Here is a 21,083-nt window from a genome sequence, read left to right as displayed (position 1 = left end):
AATGTCAGATCGCACTGTGATATGCGTTAAAACTGGTGGGATCTTTAACATTTCATTGACACCTCCAGCAACTCGCATATGGCAGTGTCCAAAATGCTTTCATTAACATGTAAATATGTGAATAGGACAGCCATCATACATTTAGTGCTTCTTTACACAGCTTTAGACCTGGACCCCCCAACGAAAGTCAAATAAAGAATTGAACACACATTGTTGAATGTAAAAATGTTTTATTAACAAACATTCACAGGGTTAGGGTTAGGGTGTTCTAAAGTGCTTTTCCCAAACTTGGGTACACTCTTAACATCCGAGTGTAATAAATCTGGTATAAAAGATTATAAAAAATTTGTAACATCAGGAACATCCCAATACAAACATTAAAAACGTATTAAAATTTTGGTTTAAAATTTGGCAAGAATGTCCACAAAATCACGCATTTTGGTTTGTAATGCCGTTGCAGTCTCCTTTATTTGCTCTAGGTCTGAGCAGCATTGTAGAGCCTCACGGGTTAATTTGGCTAAAGTGCAACTATGTAAAACATGATCTGTAAAAAAAATACAACTGAGTCAATGTGAATCACCTACATGAGGTCATAATAGAGAAAAATTTGGTGTCCAGGTTATCTTAAATTCCTCTCGAGTTAATACCTACCCTGTCCTTATGCTCTTTTGCCCTAGGCTCTTCTTCTTCCTCCTGTCCTCCTCCGATGCTGTTGCTGATGATTCTGCCGGTCTCCTGAGCTTACTATATATTCATTAGGGGTGTGAACGCATGATGGCGTCATTGTGAGGGCATGGTCGTAATGTATATATATTAAGCTGCAGAGACCAGAGACGAGCAGAATGCACGGCAACAGCATCAGAGGAGGACAGGAGGAAGAAGAAGAGCCTAGGGCAAAAGAGCAGACAACATAAGAGCAGAAGATTGGACAGCAGAAGAGTGGAGAGGAGAAGATCCAAAGAGCAGAGTGGAGAAGACCGGATGAAGATATTTAATAACATTTCAGAAACGTCTCCTGTCGTTATTCACATACACTTCCATTTATGTGGTTAATGTGTAGGGGTACTATGTACCCCATACGCATTCACATAGGGATTGGGGTCTGGGATCTGGGGGCCACCCTTTGTTAAAGGTTGCTTCCAAAGTCCTAGGAACCCCCTGGCCGCATGACCCCCCAAAACCACCATACAGGGTTGTGGGGATGAGGCCCTTGTCCTCCTCAACATGGGAGCAAGGTGCTTTTGGGTGTGGGGTGCAGAGCCCCCCCTGGCCCAAAGCAACAAAACCCCCCCATGTTGAGGGCATGTGTCCTGCTCTGGTCCAGGGGGGGTTTGGTCCGCTTGCTCGCCCCCTTTCCTGGCCTGACAAGCTGCATGCTTGGATAAGGGTCTGGTATGGGTTTTGGGGGTAACCCACGCTGTCTTTTTGTTGTGGGCCTACCCTCAAACTCAATACCACACACAAAAGGCCTGCTTGGGAACTTGGGGGGGACACCCACGGTGGGTTATTCAATTTTTCTGTGTAGTTCCCCCTCAATAATCTTCGCATCGCAAGTGGCCCCGCAAGTCAGAGCATCCTGATCCAACTTACGGTGCGACTTCCATTCAAATAAAGAGGCTCCCATAGGGAACTAGTGTTGACAATTGGAGGCTAAAAATAACACTGATAAAAATCATTATGAAAAAACCTACGTGGGCACACAATTGGCTCTCCGACACTTGGTCCAGGATCCTCCACATTTTCTGATGTGCCCGCAACGCTGCTTGGCAAGTTGCCAGGAGATGTGGTTTCGGATGTGTTAACATCTGACCTGGCTGGAGATGCCACATCCTCGCATGAGGGAACATCTGCAATGTACATTTGTAAGGGAATACAAGAATATAAGGTTAAACAATCATTGCAAATACACATATTTCTATGATCCCACTACCCAAAAATCTGTGCCTACCAACCTTCATGTTGCTCTGGTGTCTGGTCACTTGTTGGCTCCACCAGTATAATTTCAGGAATAATGTCTTCATCTACATAATACAAAAAAGTTGCCATATCATAAAAGTCACAAGAGGTACATTTGTTAGGACATGGTGCCCTGCTTGATAGCTATTTTAGGAACAAATATTAAGACATGTACATGGTTATCTACTAAAAATATGGTACATTAATGTTTGACTGTGCATAGGAACCAATTACCTTTTGGAGAATCTGTGCCACCATCTGGGCCCATGTCCTCATCTTCTTCCTCCACTGCAGATGGAGCTGCCAAACCTCTCCTCCTCCTTTCCCATTGTTTGGCTCTTTGTTTTCTTTTTTCTCCTATTTCAAGGTTTGAATAATAGAATAATAATCTGTGATTAATAGGAATGTTTGCAGAGAAAATTCGTGCAGGAAAGAACATTCGTTGCAACACAATACATATATTTTTAACTATGGCTTCCTGTCTTTTAATGTAATATACTAAAAAATCAACAATAGATCGATCTAATCACGACATGACCAATAAAATTAGTAATAGTACTTTTTATATAGACATTAGAATCTAGACATGTTAATACAACATACACCAAATTTCAAATAAACATATTGCATGATAAAAAAAAAAAAAAAACTTACTTTTTTTCAGAATACGATGGATTTGGCCAAGCTGATCTTGCTCACGATGTTTAAGGTCGGACCATCGTTTCCTAATTTGATCTTTGGATCGCTCCACACCATATTTTTTATTCAAACAGGCCACCACCTTGTCCATGATGCGGTCTTTCCTGGCATTGGGCCGATCATAATTATGCAACTTCCCATCATAATCCATCCTTTCTAGGATTCCTACCATCTCCACCATTTCCCCCTTGGTCATGGGTGTAGCCCTGGTTTTTCTGGTGGCCCAACCACTTCTGCCCACACTAGTAGAGCTCTCATATCGTTGAGACATGGTTCTTGCCAACGATTATTCCACTGCCTCAGGTGTGTGTGTGTCGCATGTAGGCCTGATCTTCGGCACGTACACACCCCTGCACAAGCCCGCCACTGGAGGAGGAGTTGACGCATGCGCTGTATTTAAAGGACGCCAGATCTTTCGGCCGACGATTCACTAGCGGACATATCGTTGGTTGGAGCACGATCGATCGGTGAATCACGACTCTTCACCGCAAACAAAGGTACGACTATTTGATTAGAAAGTGTGTGTTTTGGGTCCTATACAGCTTTTATTGGGAATATCTTTATTATGTCCCAAAATACATGCTATTTTAATATGTTTTGTGTTGTGTTGTGTCTTGCAGGCATATAGTGTTTTGCAAAATGGTTGACTGTTTCACCAACCATGAATTTCTGATCAAATTTATTGACGAGTTCAGGCAACTGCCTTGTTTGTGGCAAATGAAATCCAAAGAATACAAAAATAGGCATCTGAGGCGACAGGCCTATTTAGTGGCCTTGTACCAGCCCGTCTATCCAAGGGCAAATATAGATTATGTAAAAAAAAAAAAAAATTAGCAGCATTCGCACTGCCTACAGGCGAGAGGTCAAAAAAATTGAGGATGCCACAAAGTCAGGAGCTGCTGCAGAGAATATCCCTGTACCACGGCTGTGGTACTTTGAGAACATGCGATTCCTGGCAGACACGGTGGAATCCAGGCCATCCATCTCAACACTGCCTTCAACTTTGTCAGAGGCCTCAGTCTCTGTTGATCCCAGCCAGGAGGAAGATATCCTGGAGGAGAATTTGACTCAGGTATGGCATTTCACAATATATTGTCTGTTAAAAATGTAATCATGTAACAAAATTATAAGCTAAACAATAATTGACCCTTTATGTAAATGGGCATAGCAAGGGGTTGGCATGACAGGCAACCGCCAGGGGCGCAGGCCAAGGGGGGGGGGTCGCAAAAACATTGGCATTGTTTTAGTGATTTTTTAAAAATCCACTCAGCCTGCACACCCCAGAACCCCCAGTTTGCAGGCGGATTCATGCAGGTGTAAAACATTGAGAGCTGCTTCATGCAGGTGTAAAACATTGAGAGCTGCTTCATGCAGGTGTAAAACATTGAGAGCTGCTTCATGCAGGTGTAAAACATTGAGAGCAGCTGAGCCAACAGGCCAGGAGACTGAGACTGCCTGTCACTGCATCCCCAGCACACCTCCGGTCTTACAAACACTGCTGCATCCCCAGCACATCTCTGGTCTTACAAACACTGCTGCATCCCCAGCACATCTCCAGTCCTAACAAACACTGCTGTAGCCTCAGCATTCCTCAGGCTCAACCTTTTTTTAACAAAACTAACAAACTAACAGCTCCTGCAAATGATAGATCCATCCTTGCTTCCATGTCTCTGGTCTCTCACTCCGGGTCAGCAAGGCAGGTGGCTTCCTTATTCCTGTTTCCCTGCAACGCTTCACCCTCAATGCCCTACATCAAGCCCTCTGCAAGTTCAGGCCCCTCTCTCTCTGCAACCCCCCTCCTCTCTCTCTCACACCCCCTCTTTCTCTCCCTCTCTCTATCTCTCACCCCTCTCTTTCTTGTTGTTCACACCTGAGACAATGATTGCCCACTAGAGAGCTCTACACTGGGCAAACAAGGGACAAATGAGAAACATTTAATGCCCTTTTAGATTTTTTTTTTGGGGGGGGGGGTTACATTTTAACATTGATCTTGGGGGGGGGGGGTTTGTTGCCAAATACAGCTCCTCAACAAGGGCACTGGAGACCCTATATACGCCACTGTATGTAAAGTCTGCTATTTGTTCACAATAATATAACAAACATGCATTTTTATATACACTATAACATTCTAATCAATTGTTCATTTCATCAACAGGGAAGTATCACTGAGGGGGAGGCAGGTTGCAGCCAGGAGCCTGGGGAGCCCTTGGAACTATTTCCACCACCACCTCCTGCCAAACGCAGACAAAAGAGGAAGCATGTGGATGATATCACAGACCAATTTATTAGCGAGGCCACCATAGCCCTCCGTAGGAAACCGGAGGCAAATGAGTTCTTCGGCAATATGACGGGCAAAATTTTAGGGCAGGTGGACCTCCTGCAGCGGCACTATGCCCAAAAAATTATTTTGGATGTGCTGCAAAAGGCGGAAAGGGGCTTCCTTACGGAGCACAGCCACGCATGCGAGGAGCACCCGTGCCCTCCACCTCCACCTCCACAACACCCACCACCTCGCCAAATGCCACATGGCCAGTGGCAATATGGCCAGCATGATACCAACATGCCCTCATGGCAGCCTGATTATAGTTATCAGCAGTTATAATTTTTGTACCCTGTTATTTATTTTACCCGTTTCTCATTTTCTAAGTTAATTTTGTCCAAATGGACCTTTTTTATGTTTATTTTTATAATACGGAGAGTATTAATATTTTCTGTTTGATTTTTGTGATTTAAAAAAATAAATAAGATTGCACTTAAAAAATGGCGTATCTTAATTTGTTAACATGTTTAATATTGTGCATAACCAGCAAAATATGTTTGATACATTAATTCATAAAAGAATAAAGGGACATATCAATAGTTAGATCTTTGCAGTCAAAATACAGAAATAATGGTGAAGAGTTAAAATTATTTAATTCTAAAATTTGATAGAACAGATAGAATAGACAAACATTATCTTCATCATAACAGAACACATGCCTTTTTATTTGAAAAGTATGGCATTATGAGCAGCATCTTCCTTCTTCTCACATTTATCAAGATGAGCATGTGCTCCGCATTTCACATATTTTTTGGACTGCCGCGAGCCGAAAGTTCTTTCTGGATAAAATGTTGAGTTTACTTGAGAAAATTCTTCCGGGACCTTATTTGGTTCCGATCATGCGTGTTGAGATTTATAGATGTGTGTCGGCCGAATTCTGTACTGACTGGCGAACAATCGGCCGTTCTGGTGTCGGCATACAAAAATTTTAATGCTTGCACGACAGATTCTGTTCGGCCGAAAGTGCGCTGTCGGCTGTCGGAAGCATCATACTAACAAGCCTACAATCGGCCAAACGGTCGTCGGCCAAAGCTTTTCGGCCGACAATCTGCACGTGTGTACGGACCTTAAGGGCTCTTTCACACGGGCTTTCCGTATGTCCGTATTTCATCCCATTTTTTTGCGGATGAAAAATGGACATAATGCATGTCAATGGAATTGGTCATCTGCTGACATTCGACTTTCATCCTTTCAGTTCTGTTCCGTTTTTTGGAGCGGAACAGAACCCTATTTTTCTTCAGTTTAAAAAACGGAACGGATGCATAAAACCAAACCATAGACATACGTTATGTCTGTATATCATCCGCAAACGGATGGGATGATATGCGGACATACGGAGCGGATGACACAAGTGTCCTCCGTGTCCGTGAAAAGAAAAAAAAACAGAGTGGCCATGCGAAAGAGCCCTAAGGAATCGTCCGACTGGAATTCCTTTAATGGTGTGAAAAGGATGGCTAGATTTTGCGTGCAATAGACTACTGCCTGCTGAAGGCTTTCTATATAGACAGAGTGACATCGAAAAATTAAATTTTGTCTATACTTCATATATGTTCATCAGGTAACAATTTTTTTTCTTTTTTTTTCTTTTTTCCCTTTTTGCTTTTTTATTTTCATTTATTTTCTTTTTTCTTTTTATTATTTGACTTTATTTATTTATTTTATTTGTTGCCTTTTCATTTTTACTCTTTCTTTTTCCTCTTTTTTCTTTTCTCTTTTTTCTCTTTCTCCTTTTCATTCATGTGGAGTTTTCTTTTCTTTTTTCTATTATAGAAAACTGCTAGTTTCACTGTTGTAAGCAATCAGTCCTTTATATGGCTGGCAACCTTGCAGTTAATTAACGAGAATTGATTTCAGGTTGCAGTTTTTGGAATTTTCAATAAACACATTTTATTAAATTTTCACTTTCAAGTCGGAGTGTGGTTATCTACTTTTATCTACACAGCTGCCGGGATTGTAGATCTAATTGGCACCTGACTTGGATGTCTGGACAATATACACCTGAGCGTTTTTTTCCTTGTGTGTACTTCAACTCAATTACGTTTATGAACCTGCTCGGTGAGTCTTTTCCACATATTTATTGATTGAAAAGTATAGAGACGTTTATTTTGTTATCAGAGACATGGAGGATTCTATGAATGGTCGTTCTCTCGGAAAAACCCAGCATTAATCCCTTAAGGGCAGATGCATAGGCACTACTTAAACAAGATTATGGTGCTCAACCAAGTTCCAAAGGAGTTTCATTAAAAAAATTGGAAAATGTAATAAGTGAAGGCTTATTGGGAGAAGACAACGCTTGCGGAGTATATAGATGTTGAACGGATTCCTTGGGGTATCTGTATAAAGAAATTTCCAACATTTGATCTCTATAATGAGGATTTGAAAAAACAATGGACGGACACCCTGTCCACCTGCTCTTTTGGTCTGATGAAATTGATCATTGCCTCCAGAACACTAGAATTGGAGAAATTGCAGGAGGATATTTCTACTACTCTGCAGCAAGAGATCTCTCCTTTTAAAGATACGCCTTCATTCACTGACTTTGATCAAAAATTAAGCACTAGAATTGATAAGCTTGAAAAGGACACTATCAATGGCAAAAAAAGAAAAACTATTCCGAGACAAAATGGACTATGAAGCTAACAATGTGTACGTATGGAAAAAAAAATTGAACCAATGGAATCGTTATCAATCAAGAAAAAGAGTCAGGTTCTCAGATCCGGAAACAAGTGTCATAGACAGTTCAATGGGGGCTTTTGCCTCAGACACATCGTCGACTATTCACAGATGTCCAGATCTGGAGGTGCAGCTAATGTTACCCCTTTTTCAAAAAACGGTGTACAGAAGAAAGTGAGAAAATTTCAAAAGAAAAAACCCCCAAAAAAACACGGAGGGAAGGAAAGAAGCACCGAAGATCCCCTGGACCATCATTATTCACTTCAAACACAGAGGAAATAGAAAAAGGAGAGGAAAATAAGGACAATGTTATCAATCTGTCTAATAAATCACTCACTACAGGAGAAATTGATCTTCTTTCAAAAGGTCTCAACTTTTGTTCGCATTAGCACTTTAATCCCTTTACCACAGTTCTTGATGTCAATAAATTTGTCCGCAATTTGACTCTGCAGAGACATTTTTCTGATATGGCCAATAAATTAAATGACACTCCTGATCTTAGTGAGAGAGGTGATACTGGAGTCGAATCTCCCAGGTTAATCAGGGAACAATGTGCGATTGCAGATTTGGAAGACCTAGCAATGGAGGGTACCAGGGCCGGACTGGGAATACAATTCAGCCCTGGAAATAATTGTATACCAGCCCCATAGCATTATTATACCAGCCCAACAGCATGATGCCTTTATTTTCCTCATCATAAAAGGGAAAACCATACATTTTAAAGCACCTGTGAAGAGTGTATTATATATATATATATATATATATATATATATATATATAGATAGATAAGACAGAGATGAAATTGCATAGGGCTTATATGTGTGTATATATATATATATTTATATATATATATATATATATATATATATATATATATATATATATATATATATATATATACATACACATACATACATAAGAGCAAATTCCAGTTAAAAGTGGAGCAATTATTAAGAATAGTCCACTTATTGCTATGGTGATATATTACCAGAATAAAAAATAATCAAAGTTTGCCTTTACATCAGGGTCCGCAGATTTCCCCCTTGCACTGTAATGGGGAATCCTGCAGACTCTAATGTAAAGGGGAACCCCAGGAACTCTGGAAATGTGAGACCACCTTCCCGCCGAAAGAATACAGGTGGGGGGGGCGGGGGTTACAGATATAAGGGGGTAACCTTTACATCAGTGTCCCCTTACATTATTGTATTCACTTCCCCCTTACATCACTGATCCCCCACTCAGACTGGTCTGGCAGCGCTGTCACTGACCTCCTCTCAGGTTCTCCGTGCAGGGCTCAGTTAGTCGACTCCAGCTTGGTGGCTCTGGTTTTATCCTATAGTCTCCTCTCTGCAGTCCACAAATGTCTGACTTCTCCCATGACCCCCATCCCGGTGGCACTCCCACTCCTGACTCCTCTCCAGACTCCCCCCTCAGAGACTGCAGACATTATAAAAGAAAAGAGATGGTCATAGGTTGCAGGACATGGTACAGGAGATGTCAGAGGCTGTGCGGACATGGTACAGGAGATGTCAGAGGCTGTGTGGACACGGTACAGGAGATGTCAGAGGCTGTGTGGACACGGTACAGGAGATGTCAGAGGCTGTGTGGACACGGTACAGGAGATGTCAGAGGCTGTGTGGACACGGTACAGGAGATGTCAGAGGCTGTGCGGACATGGTACAGGAGATGTCAGAGGCTGTGCGGACATGGTACAGGAGATGTCAGGGGCTGTGCAGACATGGTACAGGAGATGTCAGAGGCTGTGCGGACATGGTACAGGAGATGTCAGAGGCTGTGCGGACATGGTACAGGAGATGTCAGAGGCTGTGCGGACATGGTACAGGAGATGTCAGAGGCTGTGGGGACATGGTACAGGAGATGTCAGAGGCTGTGCGGACATGGTACAGGAGATGTCAGAGGCTGTGCGGACATGGTACAGGAGATGTCAGAGGCTGTGCGGACATGGTACAGGAGATGTCAGAGGCTGTGCGGAAATGTACAGGAGATGTCAGAGGCTGTGCGGAAATGTACAGGAGATGTCATGGGCTGTGCAGACATGGTACAAGAGATGTCATAGGCTGTGCAGACATGGTACAGGAGATGTCAGAGGCTGTGCGAAGATGGTACAAGTGATGTCATAGGCTGTGCGGACACGGTACAGGAGAGTCAGAGGCTGTGCGGACATGGTACAGGAGATGTCATAGGTTGTGCGGACATGGTACAGGAGATGTCAGAGGCTGTGCGGACATGGTGCAGGAGATGTCAGGCACTTTGCGGACATGGTACAAGAGATGTCAGAGGATGTGCAGACATGGTACAGGAGATGTCAGAGGCTGTGTGGACATGGTACAGGAGATGTCAGGGGCTGTGCGGACATGGTAAAGGAGATGTCAGGGGCTGTGCGGACATGGTACAGGAGATGTCAGGGGCTGTGCGGACATGGTACAGGAGATGTCAGGGGCTGTGCGGACATGGTACAGGAGATGTCAGGGGCTGTGCGGTCATGGTACAGGAGATGTCAGGGGCTGTGCAGTCATGGTACAGGAGATGTCAGGGGCTGTGTGGACATGGTACAGGAGATGTCAGGGGCTGTGCAGTCATGGTACAGGAGATGTCAGGGGCTGTGCGGTCATGGTATAGGAGATGTCAGGGGCTGTGCGGTCATGGTACAGGAGATGTCAGAGGCTGTGCGGACATGGTACAGGAGATGTCAGAGGCTGTGTGGACATGGTACAGGAGATGTCAGAGGCTGTGTGGACATGGTACAGGAGATGTCAGAGGCTGTGTGGACAGGTGATCAGTGGGATCAGTGACAGTGGTGGTGGTGAGGGGGGTGGAATCAGTGACAGAGGTGGTGGTAGTGAGGGGGTGGTATCAGTGGCAGCAGTGGTGGTGAGGGGGTGGTATCAGTGGCAGCTGTAGTGGTGAGGGGGAATCAGTGGCAGTGGTGATGGGGGGTGCAATCCTCCTCCACCACCCCCACTGCTGCCTCTTACTGACCCCCCCCCCCCATCATCAGGGATTATATCTGTGGGGGTGGTGGGATCAGTAAGAGGCAGTGGAGGTGGAGGATGGGATCAGTTGCACTGCTAATTACTTACCCATTTTGTCAGTCGAGTCAATAATTTGTAGAACTGGTGTGATAAACCTGAGGCCCCCCCAATACCACAGATTGAAGTGAGGTGTTATTTAACAGTATACTTTTCTAAGATTGTATTTTAGTCGTGCAAAAAATTGGCCTCTTTTGCTGTGTTAACTGTGCTACACACAGTGAGAACAGTTACTGGCCAATTATTTGTAGAACTGGTGCGATAAACCTGTGCCCCCCAATACCACAGATTGAAGCAGGGTGTTATATACCTTTTTCCAGATATACTGCGATTCTCTAGAGACTTTTGTCACAGGGTAATTAAAAAACATGACAGGCAGAGGAAGAGGCAGACACTTACTGTCAGGGCTTACCTTTGTTGGGAGTCATTCAGGCAGAGATTTATGCTCACCCTTGCAAACAAACACAGACCAGGGTGACCAGGTAAGAAGCCACCTGGCCTGTGAGTTTGTGCACGGGGGCTGTGCAGGATAACCAGGTCCAAATACAGGCAAGGACTAGAGCAGGAGAACCGTCAGGTGAAGCCAGGGGTCAGATGCCGGAAACAAACAGGAATGCAGGAACTCAAACAACAGGAACCAAACCAGGAAACCAGAATCAATGAACTGACACTGCCCTTAGGGAGGGGCAGTGTCTTATACCTTGTTAATTAGGTATCAAATACAGCTGGAGAGTTACTGACAGGTCTGAGCCTCTGGTGAAATCCAGCCCCCTAGTGCTGCAGGCAATACAGGAATAAACAGGAGTTCTCCAAAGTCCTGAAGTGGCTCAGAGGCTAGTTTGCAGACTGGGAAGCCAGAAGGACACAGGTTCAATACCTCTGAAATACACCAGTGGGGTGACCACGCCTAGCCGTCTGGCGGGTACGACTAGAACCCTGACAGTACCCCCCCTTTAGGGACGCCCGCCGGGCGTGAACATTTTCCTCATCAGGAGTGGAGCGTCTGGCACGCAATGCCTCCTCGAATAAACGCAAGTCTTTTTTGCAGACTACAGTACCATCAGAAGCATAGGTACAGTCTGGTGGTATATCTTCTTCGAGCAGGCTTGAAGTAGTGTTGGTACTAATAAGAACTGCATCTTTAGGAGACAGCGTTGCCTCTTCTGGGGCTTTAGACAGAAGTGTCACAGAGGTCACGTTATCAGGTACCTGAAGGACATTGGTGGTTTCAATCACAGTGGTCTGAGTACCTTTGGCCATAGACGAACATGAACTTGTGTGACAACAATGTTGGCAATTCACAGACAGAGGTGTATTGCTGACTGGGTATAACTGAACAGCACCCAAATGGAGAGCCCGAGGTTTAGGAGGGCGCGTAGGGCACAGAGAGATAAAGTGCCCTCTTTCTCCACAGTAAAAGCAGAGACCACGGCCTCTCCTCCGGTCTCTTTCATCAGGTGTCAATTTGGTCTTTATCTTTATGAGACCTATCTCCATGGGTTCTTCAGAGTCGGCAGGAACATGGGAAACCTCTGGAGTTTCTCTATGAACAGGTTCACAAGATGGCAACATTGACGTGTGGTGTTGGTATTCCCTGTCTCTGGGTATCTTGGATTCTCTGAAACCTGACCTTGGAGTAGACGGTTTTCTAGAGGTCTTACACTGCGAGTCCAATGCAGTCAAGAAGGACACCCAGCTGTCAAGGACAGGATTCTGAGCAAGCAACATCTGGTGTGCCCATGTCTTGATCCATCCAGACAGCAGATTGATAGCCGCACGGACCTTGATAAAGTCACTGGCATATGTCTGAGGCTTTAAGGCAAATAAAATTTCGCAGTCCACCTTAAAGCACTGGAAAGAAGCACGACTACCATTGAATCTCTCAGGCATGACAACAAACGGCTCTGAATATGCAGGTTCCGAGACTGGGCGTACTGTGCCTTTAAGTAACAGAATTTCACGCTGCAGCTCTGAAACAGTCTGGGCCAGGCTGGACACTTGCAGGGTTAGCATCTTGCACATCTCTGCTGACTCCATGTTTGGTCAGTTCATTCTGTCAGGGCTTACCTTTGTTGGGAGTCATTCAGGCAGAGATTTATGCTCACCCTTGCAAACAAACACAGACCAGGGTGACCAGGTAAGAAGCCACCTGGCCTGTGAGTTTGTGCACGGGGGCTGTGCAGGATAACCAGGTCCAAATACAGGCAAGGACTAGAGCAGGAGAACCATCAGGTGAAGCCAGGGGTCAGATGCCGGAAACAAACAGGAATGCAGGAACTCAAACAACAGGAACCAAACCAGGAAACCAGAATCAATGAACTGACACTGCCCTTAGGGAGGGGCAGTGTCTTATACCTTGTTAATTAGGTATCAAATACAGCTGGAGAGTTACTGACAGGTCTGAGCCTCTGGTGAAATCCAGCCCCCTAGTGCTGCAGGCAATACAGGAATAAACAGGAGTTCTCCAAAGTCCTGAAGTGGCTCAGAGGCTAGTTTGCAGACTGGGAAGCCAGAAGGACACAGGTTCAATACCTCTGAAATACACCAGTGGGGTGACCACGCCTAGCCGTCTGGCGGGTACGACTAGAACCCTGACACTTACGCTGGGGTGGTAGGGGTAGGGCAGGAGCAGTAGGCCGGAGCCAAAGTGTGAAGTTTCAAAAGCCGCGTGCAATTACGTCAAGACACACCAGACTTGGTTGAGTGGCTCACTCAGCCTTCCTCTTCTGCACCCTCCTCATCCTCTCTATCTGCACTCTCTTCACTCTCTGCTGTGTGCACCCCCAAAGACACCACCACAAACACCACCACCACATAGAGTCACTGGAATTATTTTCCGATCCATCACAAGACATTTGCGATGCGCAGCCATTGTTGGCATCGGATCAGGAAGAGGAGATAGCAACAGCTGCCACTCAGCAGTCTGACGACAGTACCCAGATCAGCCTAAGGAGGTTACATAGTTACATAGTTACATAGTGAGGTTGAAAAAAGACATCAGTCCATCCAGTTCAACCTATGATGTCTGTGTGTGTCTACTGTTAACCACACATTGTATACCCCTGTATGTTGCGGTCTTTAAGGTACCCTTCTAATAGTTTTTTGAAACTATCAATGCTCCCTGCTCATAAGACTGTTTGCGGAAGAGAATTCCTCATCCTTACTGCTCTCACAGTGAAGAACCCCCTGCGTATTTTAAGGTTAAACCGCCTTTCCTCTAGTTTTAGTGAGTGGCCACGCGTCTTATTGCCTTTCTCTGAATAGGTTTTTCCATATGCTAGGGTTTCCAGTACAGTATTTGTACGTTGATATCATATCCCCCCTCAATCGTCTCTTCTCCAGAGAGAATAAGTTCAGTGCTTGTAGTCTTTCCTCATAGCTGATGTCCTCCATTCCCCTAATTATTTTTGTTGCCCTTCTCTGGACTTTCTCCAGTTCCAGCACATCCTTCCTGAGGACCGGTTCCCAGAACTGGATAGCATACTCCAGATGTGGCCAGACCAGAGTCTTGTAGAGTGGAAGAATAATCTCTTTATTTCTGGAGTGAATCCCCTTTTTTATACATCCCAGTATTCTGTTGGCTTTGCTTGCAGCGGCTTGCCATTGCATGCCACTGCCAAGCCTGTTGTCTACCAGTATCCCCAGGTCCTTTTCCATCCTAGACTCACCCACAGGTTTCCCCTCAGTGAGTAGCTTGCTTTCTGGTTTCTGACACCCAGGTGCATTACTTTACATTTATCAACATTGAACCTCATCTGCCATGTAGTTGCCCACCCCATAATTTTGTTCAGGTCCGCTTGTAAGGTTTCCACATCCTGCACAGAAGATATTGGCATGCTTAGTTTAGTATCATCCGCAAATACTGAGATTTTACTCAATATCCCCTCCTCTAGATCATTTATGAATAAATTAAACAGGATTGGCCCCAGGACAGAACCCTGGGGGACCCCACTTTCCACACCCGCCCAATCTGAGTACTCCCCATTAATCACCACCCTTTGCAACCTCCCTTGGAGCCAGTTCTCTATCCAGGTACTCACCTTATGGTCCATACCTACCTTCCTTAGTTTGTACAGTAAGCGTTTGTGGGGAATGGTGTCAAAGGCCTTTGCGAAGTCCAGGTACACCACATCCACAGGCTTACCTTTATCTAGGTGGCAGCTCACTTCATCATAGAAGGTTAATAGATTGGTTTGGCAAGAACGATTTTTCATCGGTTGGTCCCAGCTGTTGCTGCCTACTCCGAGATCTCAAATGTTAGTGGTGGGGAAGGTGACGTGGATGATGACGTGTCTATGGATGTCACATGGGTGTCCACAAGAGAGGAAGAGGAGGGGAGTTCAGAGGGAGAGACGGGTCGGCAGATAGGGAGGAGAGGCAGGCAGAACTTGCATTGCACAAGAGGTACAAAGCAGACTGCAGATGTATCAGGATCGAGCCGTCAACCATGTACAGTCACATCTGGTGCTCCCAGGACACCGTAACATGGCTCCGCAGTGTGGACTTTTTTAATGTATTCGTTGCTGACAACAGTGTTGCCATCTGCAGCCTTTGCAGTCAACGCATAAGTCGCGGTAAGCCCAACACTCACCTAGGGACAACAGCCTTAAGAAGGCACCTGAAATCCCATCACCGAGCCCAGTAGGAGCAACACCGTCAGAACCCACAAAGCCAAACTCCAGGCTCTAACCGTCCAGCCTCTTCTCCGTCTCCTCTCTCCTCACATTTGTCCTCCACTCCACCTTCCATGATGCCGTCGTCACGTTGTTCTGGAAAAAGGCAGGCTTCTGTGGCCCAAATGTTGGAGCGTAAAAAAAGGTGTCCGACAGGTGTCTGACTACATCGGGTTAACGGCCGATGTGAACGCTCTGAGGAGTGATGAACCCCTGGAATACTGGGTGGGCAGGCTTGACTTCTGGCCAGAGCTTGCACGATTTGCAATGAAAATATTAGCATGCCCCCCGTCCAGTGTCCTGTCTGAAAGGACGTTCAGCGCAGCAGGGGGGATTGTGACCTATAAGCGCACTCGCCTAGCTCATGACAGTGTAGACTACCTCACATTTATAAAAATTAATTAGGCATGGATCTCTGAGGAATTCAACACATGTGACCAGTAGACCATGTTTCATTGAAATTCCTCATGCCAGGCCACAAATATCCGCCAGACCGCCATCCACCCACAGCAATTCCTGGTCCCCGGCTTCGCTACATACAGCGGCATTAAAGGCATTTCATGTCCATTGAATGGCAAATTTTTGGGGCCTTTCAGGGCCGACAATTATTTTTTCTGTGAATGCCTAATGTACCTCCAACCACCAAATACTACATTCTTAGCTGTCAGGTAAACCCATGTGGGCTAATTTTTGGGGCCTATACAGGCCGACACTTACTTCTGTATACTTTGAATGTCTAATGTACCTCCAGCCTCCAAATACTACGTTCTTAGCTGTCAGGTAAACCCATGTGGGCTAATTTTTGGGGCTATACAGGCCGACACTTACTTTTGGATCCTTTGAATGCCTAATTTACCTCCAGCCATCAAATACTACATTCTTAGCTGTCAGTTAAACCCATGTGGGCTAATTTTTGGGGCCTATACAGGCCGACACTTACTTCTGTATACTGTGAATGCCTAATGTACCTCCAGCCATCAAATATCCCACTTTCTGAGCTGTCAGTTAAACCCATGGGGGCTAATTTTTGGGGCCTATACAGGCCGACACTTCTGTATACTGTGAATGCCTAATGTACCTCCAGCCATCAAATACTACGTTCTTAGCTGTCCGTTAAACCCATGTGGGCTAATTTTTGGAGCCTATACAGGCCGACACTTACTTCTGTATCCTGTGAATGCCTAATGTACCTCCAGCCATCAAATACTACGTTCTTTGCTGTCAGTTAAACCCATGTGGGCTAATTTTTGGGGCCTATATAGGCCGACACTTACTTCTGTATACTTTGAATGCCTAATGTACCTCCAGCCATCAAATACTACGTTCTTAGCTGTCAGTTAAACCCATGTGGGCTAATTTTTGGGACCTGGAATGGCTGACACTTACTTCTGTTACCTGTGAATGCCTAATGTACCTCCAGCCATCAAATACTACGTTCTTAGCTGTCAGGTAAACCCATGTGGGCTAATTTTCTGGGCCTATACTGGCCGACGCTTACTTCTGTATCCTGTGATTGCCTAATGTACCTTCAGCCACAGAATACTACATTCTTAGCTGTCAGGTAAACGTATGTGGGATAATTTTTGGGGCCTGGAATGGCCGACACTTATCCTGTGAATGCCTAATTTTTCAGACTGGAATTGAAAATCAATGGGTCTGTAAAGGTTCCGCCAAATTGTGGAATGGATGCGGACCCATTTTACAGATGTGTGAATGGACCCTATATGTATTAGACATGTATTTATCGGCTGCTGTCAGTTCTGGCTGATTTATGAAAAAAAAAAATTTTTGCTGTAAAAAAAAAAAAAAAAAAGAAAAATTTAGGGCAACTTTTCCAATTGCAATACTTCTGTTATGACATTGTCCATGTGCTGGGACTATTTGTGCACAGCTAGTACGTCTTTTGTTGCTGCAAATATGACCTAAAAGTTTTTAAAATTTGCCTTCCATTAAAGTCAATAAGGGCCGCCGCGAACTCGCGGACTTTTGAGAAAATTTGCGGCTGACGTTCGCGAACCACCCCGGCCAATGTTCGTCCATCACTAGTCCTTAGGATCGCCCCACCAGAAGGTGAGCAAGCCAGGGTCCAGTAGCAGATATAGCAGGTAGAGATCAAGCAAAAGCATAGTCAGTAAACATTTTCAGTAACAAGTGGTTGCAGGTCAGGATCAAGCGGAAGCATTGTCAAGGAACAAGCCAAAGGTAGATAAAGAATAGATGTAGGTTTGGATTGAATAGAAGCGTAGTCAAGGAACAAGTCAAGGTTGGTAATGAGAAGTAGTAAAAATACGGAGGACAACAGGGGAGCAGACAAGGCAAGATAACAAGAGAGAAGGATGTTAGCTGGAGAAGAGAATAATCTAGCAAACAGGAGGTGTAAATGCACTGTTTAAATAGAAAGTTCATGGGAGTAGTAAGGAGTCCAAGGTTCATCAGAAACGAGACAACAAGAGCTACTGATGGACGTAGCAGAGGTTGTGGGTTTAGATCACGGTGTGACAATGGCAAGTTAAGTTGAAATGGTTCACGTGACCCTTTATATAGATAAAGTGACAGCGTTTCTTGAAGTTCAAAGCTTAAAGCAAACGTGCTTTTGAGGGCTTCTTTGCCCCCCTCTTTGGCATTATCTACATATATTGTCTTCATTCCTGCAACCCCTTTTGCCTGCTGATAGGAGTAAAAAGTTACTCACAATGAACCAGGGCCCCAAGTGTTAGAACTGGTGCTAAACCTGATGCTAGGGTCAAAAAGTGATGGCAGAAATGTCAGATATTAGTTAACAAGCCTGTGACTATATATGGTATATGATGATGCCCTCTTCCATTGAGTATTGCCAGATACCTGGAATATTAGATAAAAGTCATATTGAAGAGATTATTCCAATGATTGTACAGACAAAAAGTAGCCTGCTACCCAGGCAAGTTCCTGGGTGCTTTATGCAAACAGGTATAGTGTATGCCTGAGTTTCATGATGACTAGAGGTTTATGTGCTGAAGAACTGATAATGTCCCTGAAATTCACTGCTGCCTTAAAAACTGAGAGTGACAGCTCACAAACGTCTTAATATTTTTTAGTCAACTTTTATCAAACATTATTGGATTTTGAAACAAAAAACACTGAGCTGTGTTTTTCCATAAAAACAAAATCCTAAATATGGATGTTTTTTCCACATTATTATTAGACTTTCACTACAATTATTTTCTGTATGATTATAGTTACAATACTTTCACATTTGTGTAAAAACTAGTGGCTGATTGTTTAGCACAGAATCTTTTGTATTAGACATAGGTTCACGTAGCGCCCCTTTTTATTATTCAGGTTTTGTTTATGTCACACTTAACAAGGTGGCAGCGTATTTTCTTAATTTTATTTTTTCATCTTGAAGGTGGCGCGAGGTATATTTTTATATTATTTAGTGATGGAATATCTAAAGTCTACTAGCAGGGAAGTTCTTAAAAACTTCTGATGTTGGCTCTCTCTCAATTGTTCTTCCCCTAACTAAAGTATTTCAGATTGCATTTTGTTAAAGAAGTTTGTTTTGAGCTTAAAATGTGACCGACTGGCACCTGACCCAGTATTTTCAGGATGTATGTCATCTTTCAAGATACCCTAAATTACATTTTAGGATAACTTTATGTTCTGTTCTACTCACCAGGAAAAGTATCAGCAACTGCAAAGATATAAATATATGAAAAAGTTTAGAATAAGCCAGAAAGAGAAATATACTTGGTACATGTATACATTTATATTTTATGCTGAATTTACAGAATCGTTTCACAAGTCTCTAAGACTCCATTCACACTACCGCAACTTGTCAGGCGACTGGTCAGCCTGACAAGTCGCGGTCCATTGTGTGCTACGGGAACCGTTCTAATAAGAGCGACTCCAGTCGCTCCGACTTAGAAAAAGGTTCCTGTACTACTTTGGGGCGACATCGGAGCGACTTGCAAGATACAAATAATGCTTAGTTAAACAGTTTTCAAATTGTGATAAATCAGATAATTCAAAAACATGTGATCATTATTATGTGAATATTAAAAACGGCAATAATGAAATAGCAATATTATTTTTTTCTTTTTTTTCTTGCCTTTTTTAGATCAACTATGGTCTTAAAAGGTTTTTTGAAATCTGATATAAACTAGAGCACCCCGCACAAAAAAACATTTGAAACCAGGCATTTATTTAAAGTTTTTGAAAACACAACTGATAAGTTCTAATTGATCATGGCAACCATGAATCTAAATCTCTTCTGTTCTCATTACAGGTGCTATCCGGCTTGTAAGCCCAATTACAACATAGTTAAAATAGATCACGTAATCACTAACAAAGAAATCAGTGATAATGAATGATGCCTGCGTTCTCACCTGTCACAGCAGGTAGGTTCACCATAATGTGCAAAAGGCAGAGAGCAAAAGCCATTGTCTCCATGCTGGATGCTAAGTGAACACACTAGAATAAATTGTACCTATAAAGATTATGATCTTTGTTGGCAGGTCTTCTAAACCTTTAAACAAACAGGAAACTGGCACGATGCAAACAATGAGATTATCATAAATGTTCTGACATTTTGGAAAAAGATGTTGCAATAAAAAACAGATGTCACTATATACTTCCTTTATGCAATGGGAGAATATTTTTAGCTAAACATTACAAGGATTTATTGTTTCATACTGAAAGAGGATAATGGTCCTCTGCTATGAATATCCAATTGCTTTTCGGGGGATCAGGAGGGAATTTTTTCCCCTGCTGGAGCAAATTGGTTCATGCTTTGCTGGGGTTTTTTGCCTTCCTCTGGATCAACTCTGTGTATACACTATATTGTCAAATGTATTGGGATGCCTGCCTTTACATACACATGACTTTTGGTGGTATTTGATCACCTGTGCGATTTTTTTTTTGAGCTATAAACAAAAAAGAGCGACAATTCTGAGAAAAATAACAACATTTTTCACATTCTTTTATATGAAATTCTCAAAAAAAAAAAAAAAAAATGTAAACATCAAAAGTTTTTAACATTGTAGGCCAATTTGTTTTCTGCTACATATTTTTGGTAAAAACAAAACAAAAAAAAAACGCAATAAGCATATTTTGATTGGTTTGCGCAAAAGTTATTGCGTTTACTAACTACGGGAAAGATTTATGTCATTTTTATAATTTTTTTTAACTAGTAATGGCGGCAATCTGCCATTTTTTTTGTGGGACTGCGACATTGCGGCAGACAGATCGGACCCTTAACTGACATTTTTGACACTTTTGGGGGTACCAGTGACATTACTACAGTAATCAGTGCTATAAATATGCACTGTTACTGTAAAAATCACACTGGCAGGGAAGGGGTTAACTGTATTGGTGATCAAGGGGTTAAATGTGACCCTGGGGGTGTGATTCTAGCTGTCAGGGGGCATGGCTTGTTAGATCAACACAGAGACATATGATCCTACATAGCAGGATCGCATAGCCTCTGTGATCATGTAAGGGAGAATGACAGACGGCTGTGTTTACATCAGCCGTCTGTCTTTCTCTCTCAGCTGCAGGAGATCGCGAGTGACCGGCAGCCATCGGAGGCGCTGGTCGCACGCACTGGCTCCCCAGCTGACTAGCGGGGGCGCGCACTCGCCCCCTAGAGTCTTTTGAGCGAGCAATGTTATATTACGTCGCTTTGCCCAGGAGCGGCTGCCTGCCACAGTAAAACATGCTTTTTATGTGTAGGAG

The 21,083-nt window shown here is 43.8% G+C and overlaps 1 protein-coding gene across 1 annotated transcript in view; it reads right to left on the bottom strand.

Annotated features, from left to right (window-relative positions):
* Window positions 1-19,820, bottom strand: part of SPADH (spermadhesin family member) — a 31,980-nt gene extending 12,160 nt beyond the window's left edge. The window contains exons 1-2 of the mRNA XM_082266813.1: window positions 19,736-19,820; window positions 19,024-19,041 (exon numbers count right to left, since the gene is read on the bottom strand). Of these exons, the coding sequence (XP_082122939.1) occupies window positions 19,024-19,041; window positions 19,736-19,799 (82 nt within the window). The 5' untranslated portion in view covers window positions 19,800-19,820. The remainder of the gene's footprint in view (window positions 1-19,023; window positions 19,042-19,735) is intronic.
* Window positions 19,821-21,083: the final 1,263 nt, after the last annotated feature.

Source organism: Pelophylax lessonae (assembly GCF_965119305.1).
Source record: "Pelophylax lessonae genome assembly, chromosome: 9".
In the NCBI taxonomy this organism is placed as follows: domain Eukaryota; kingdom Metazoa; phylum Chordata; class Amphibia; order Anura; family Ranidae; genus Pelophylax; species Pelophylax lessonae.
The sequence above is the reverse complement of the archived record's forward strand: the minus strand, read 5'-3'. Positions and strand labels throughout refer to the sequence as shown.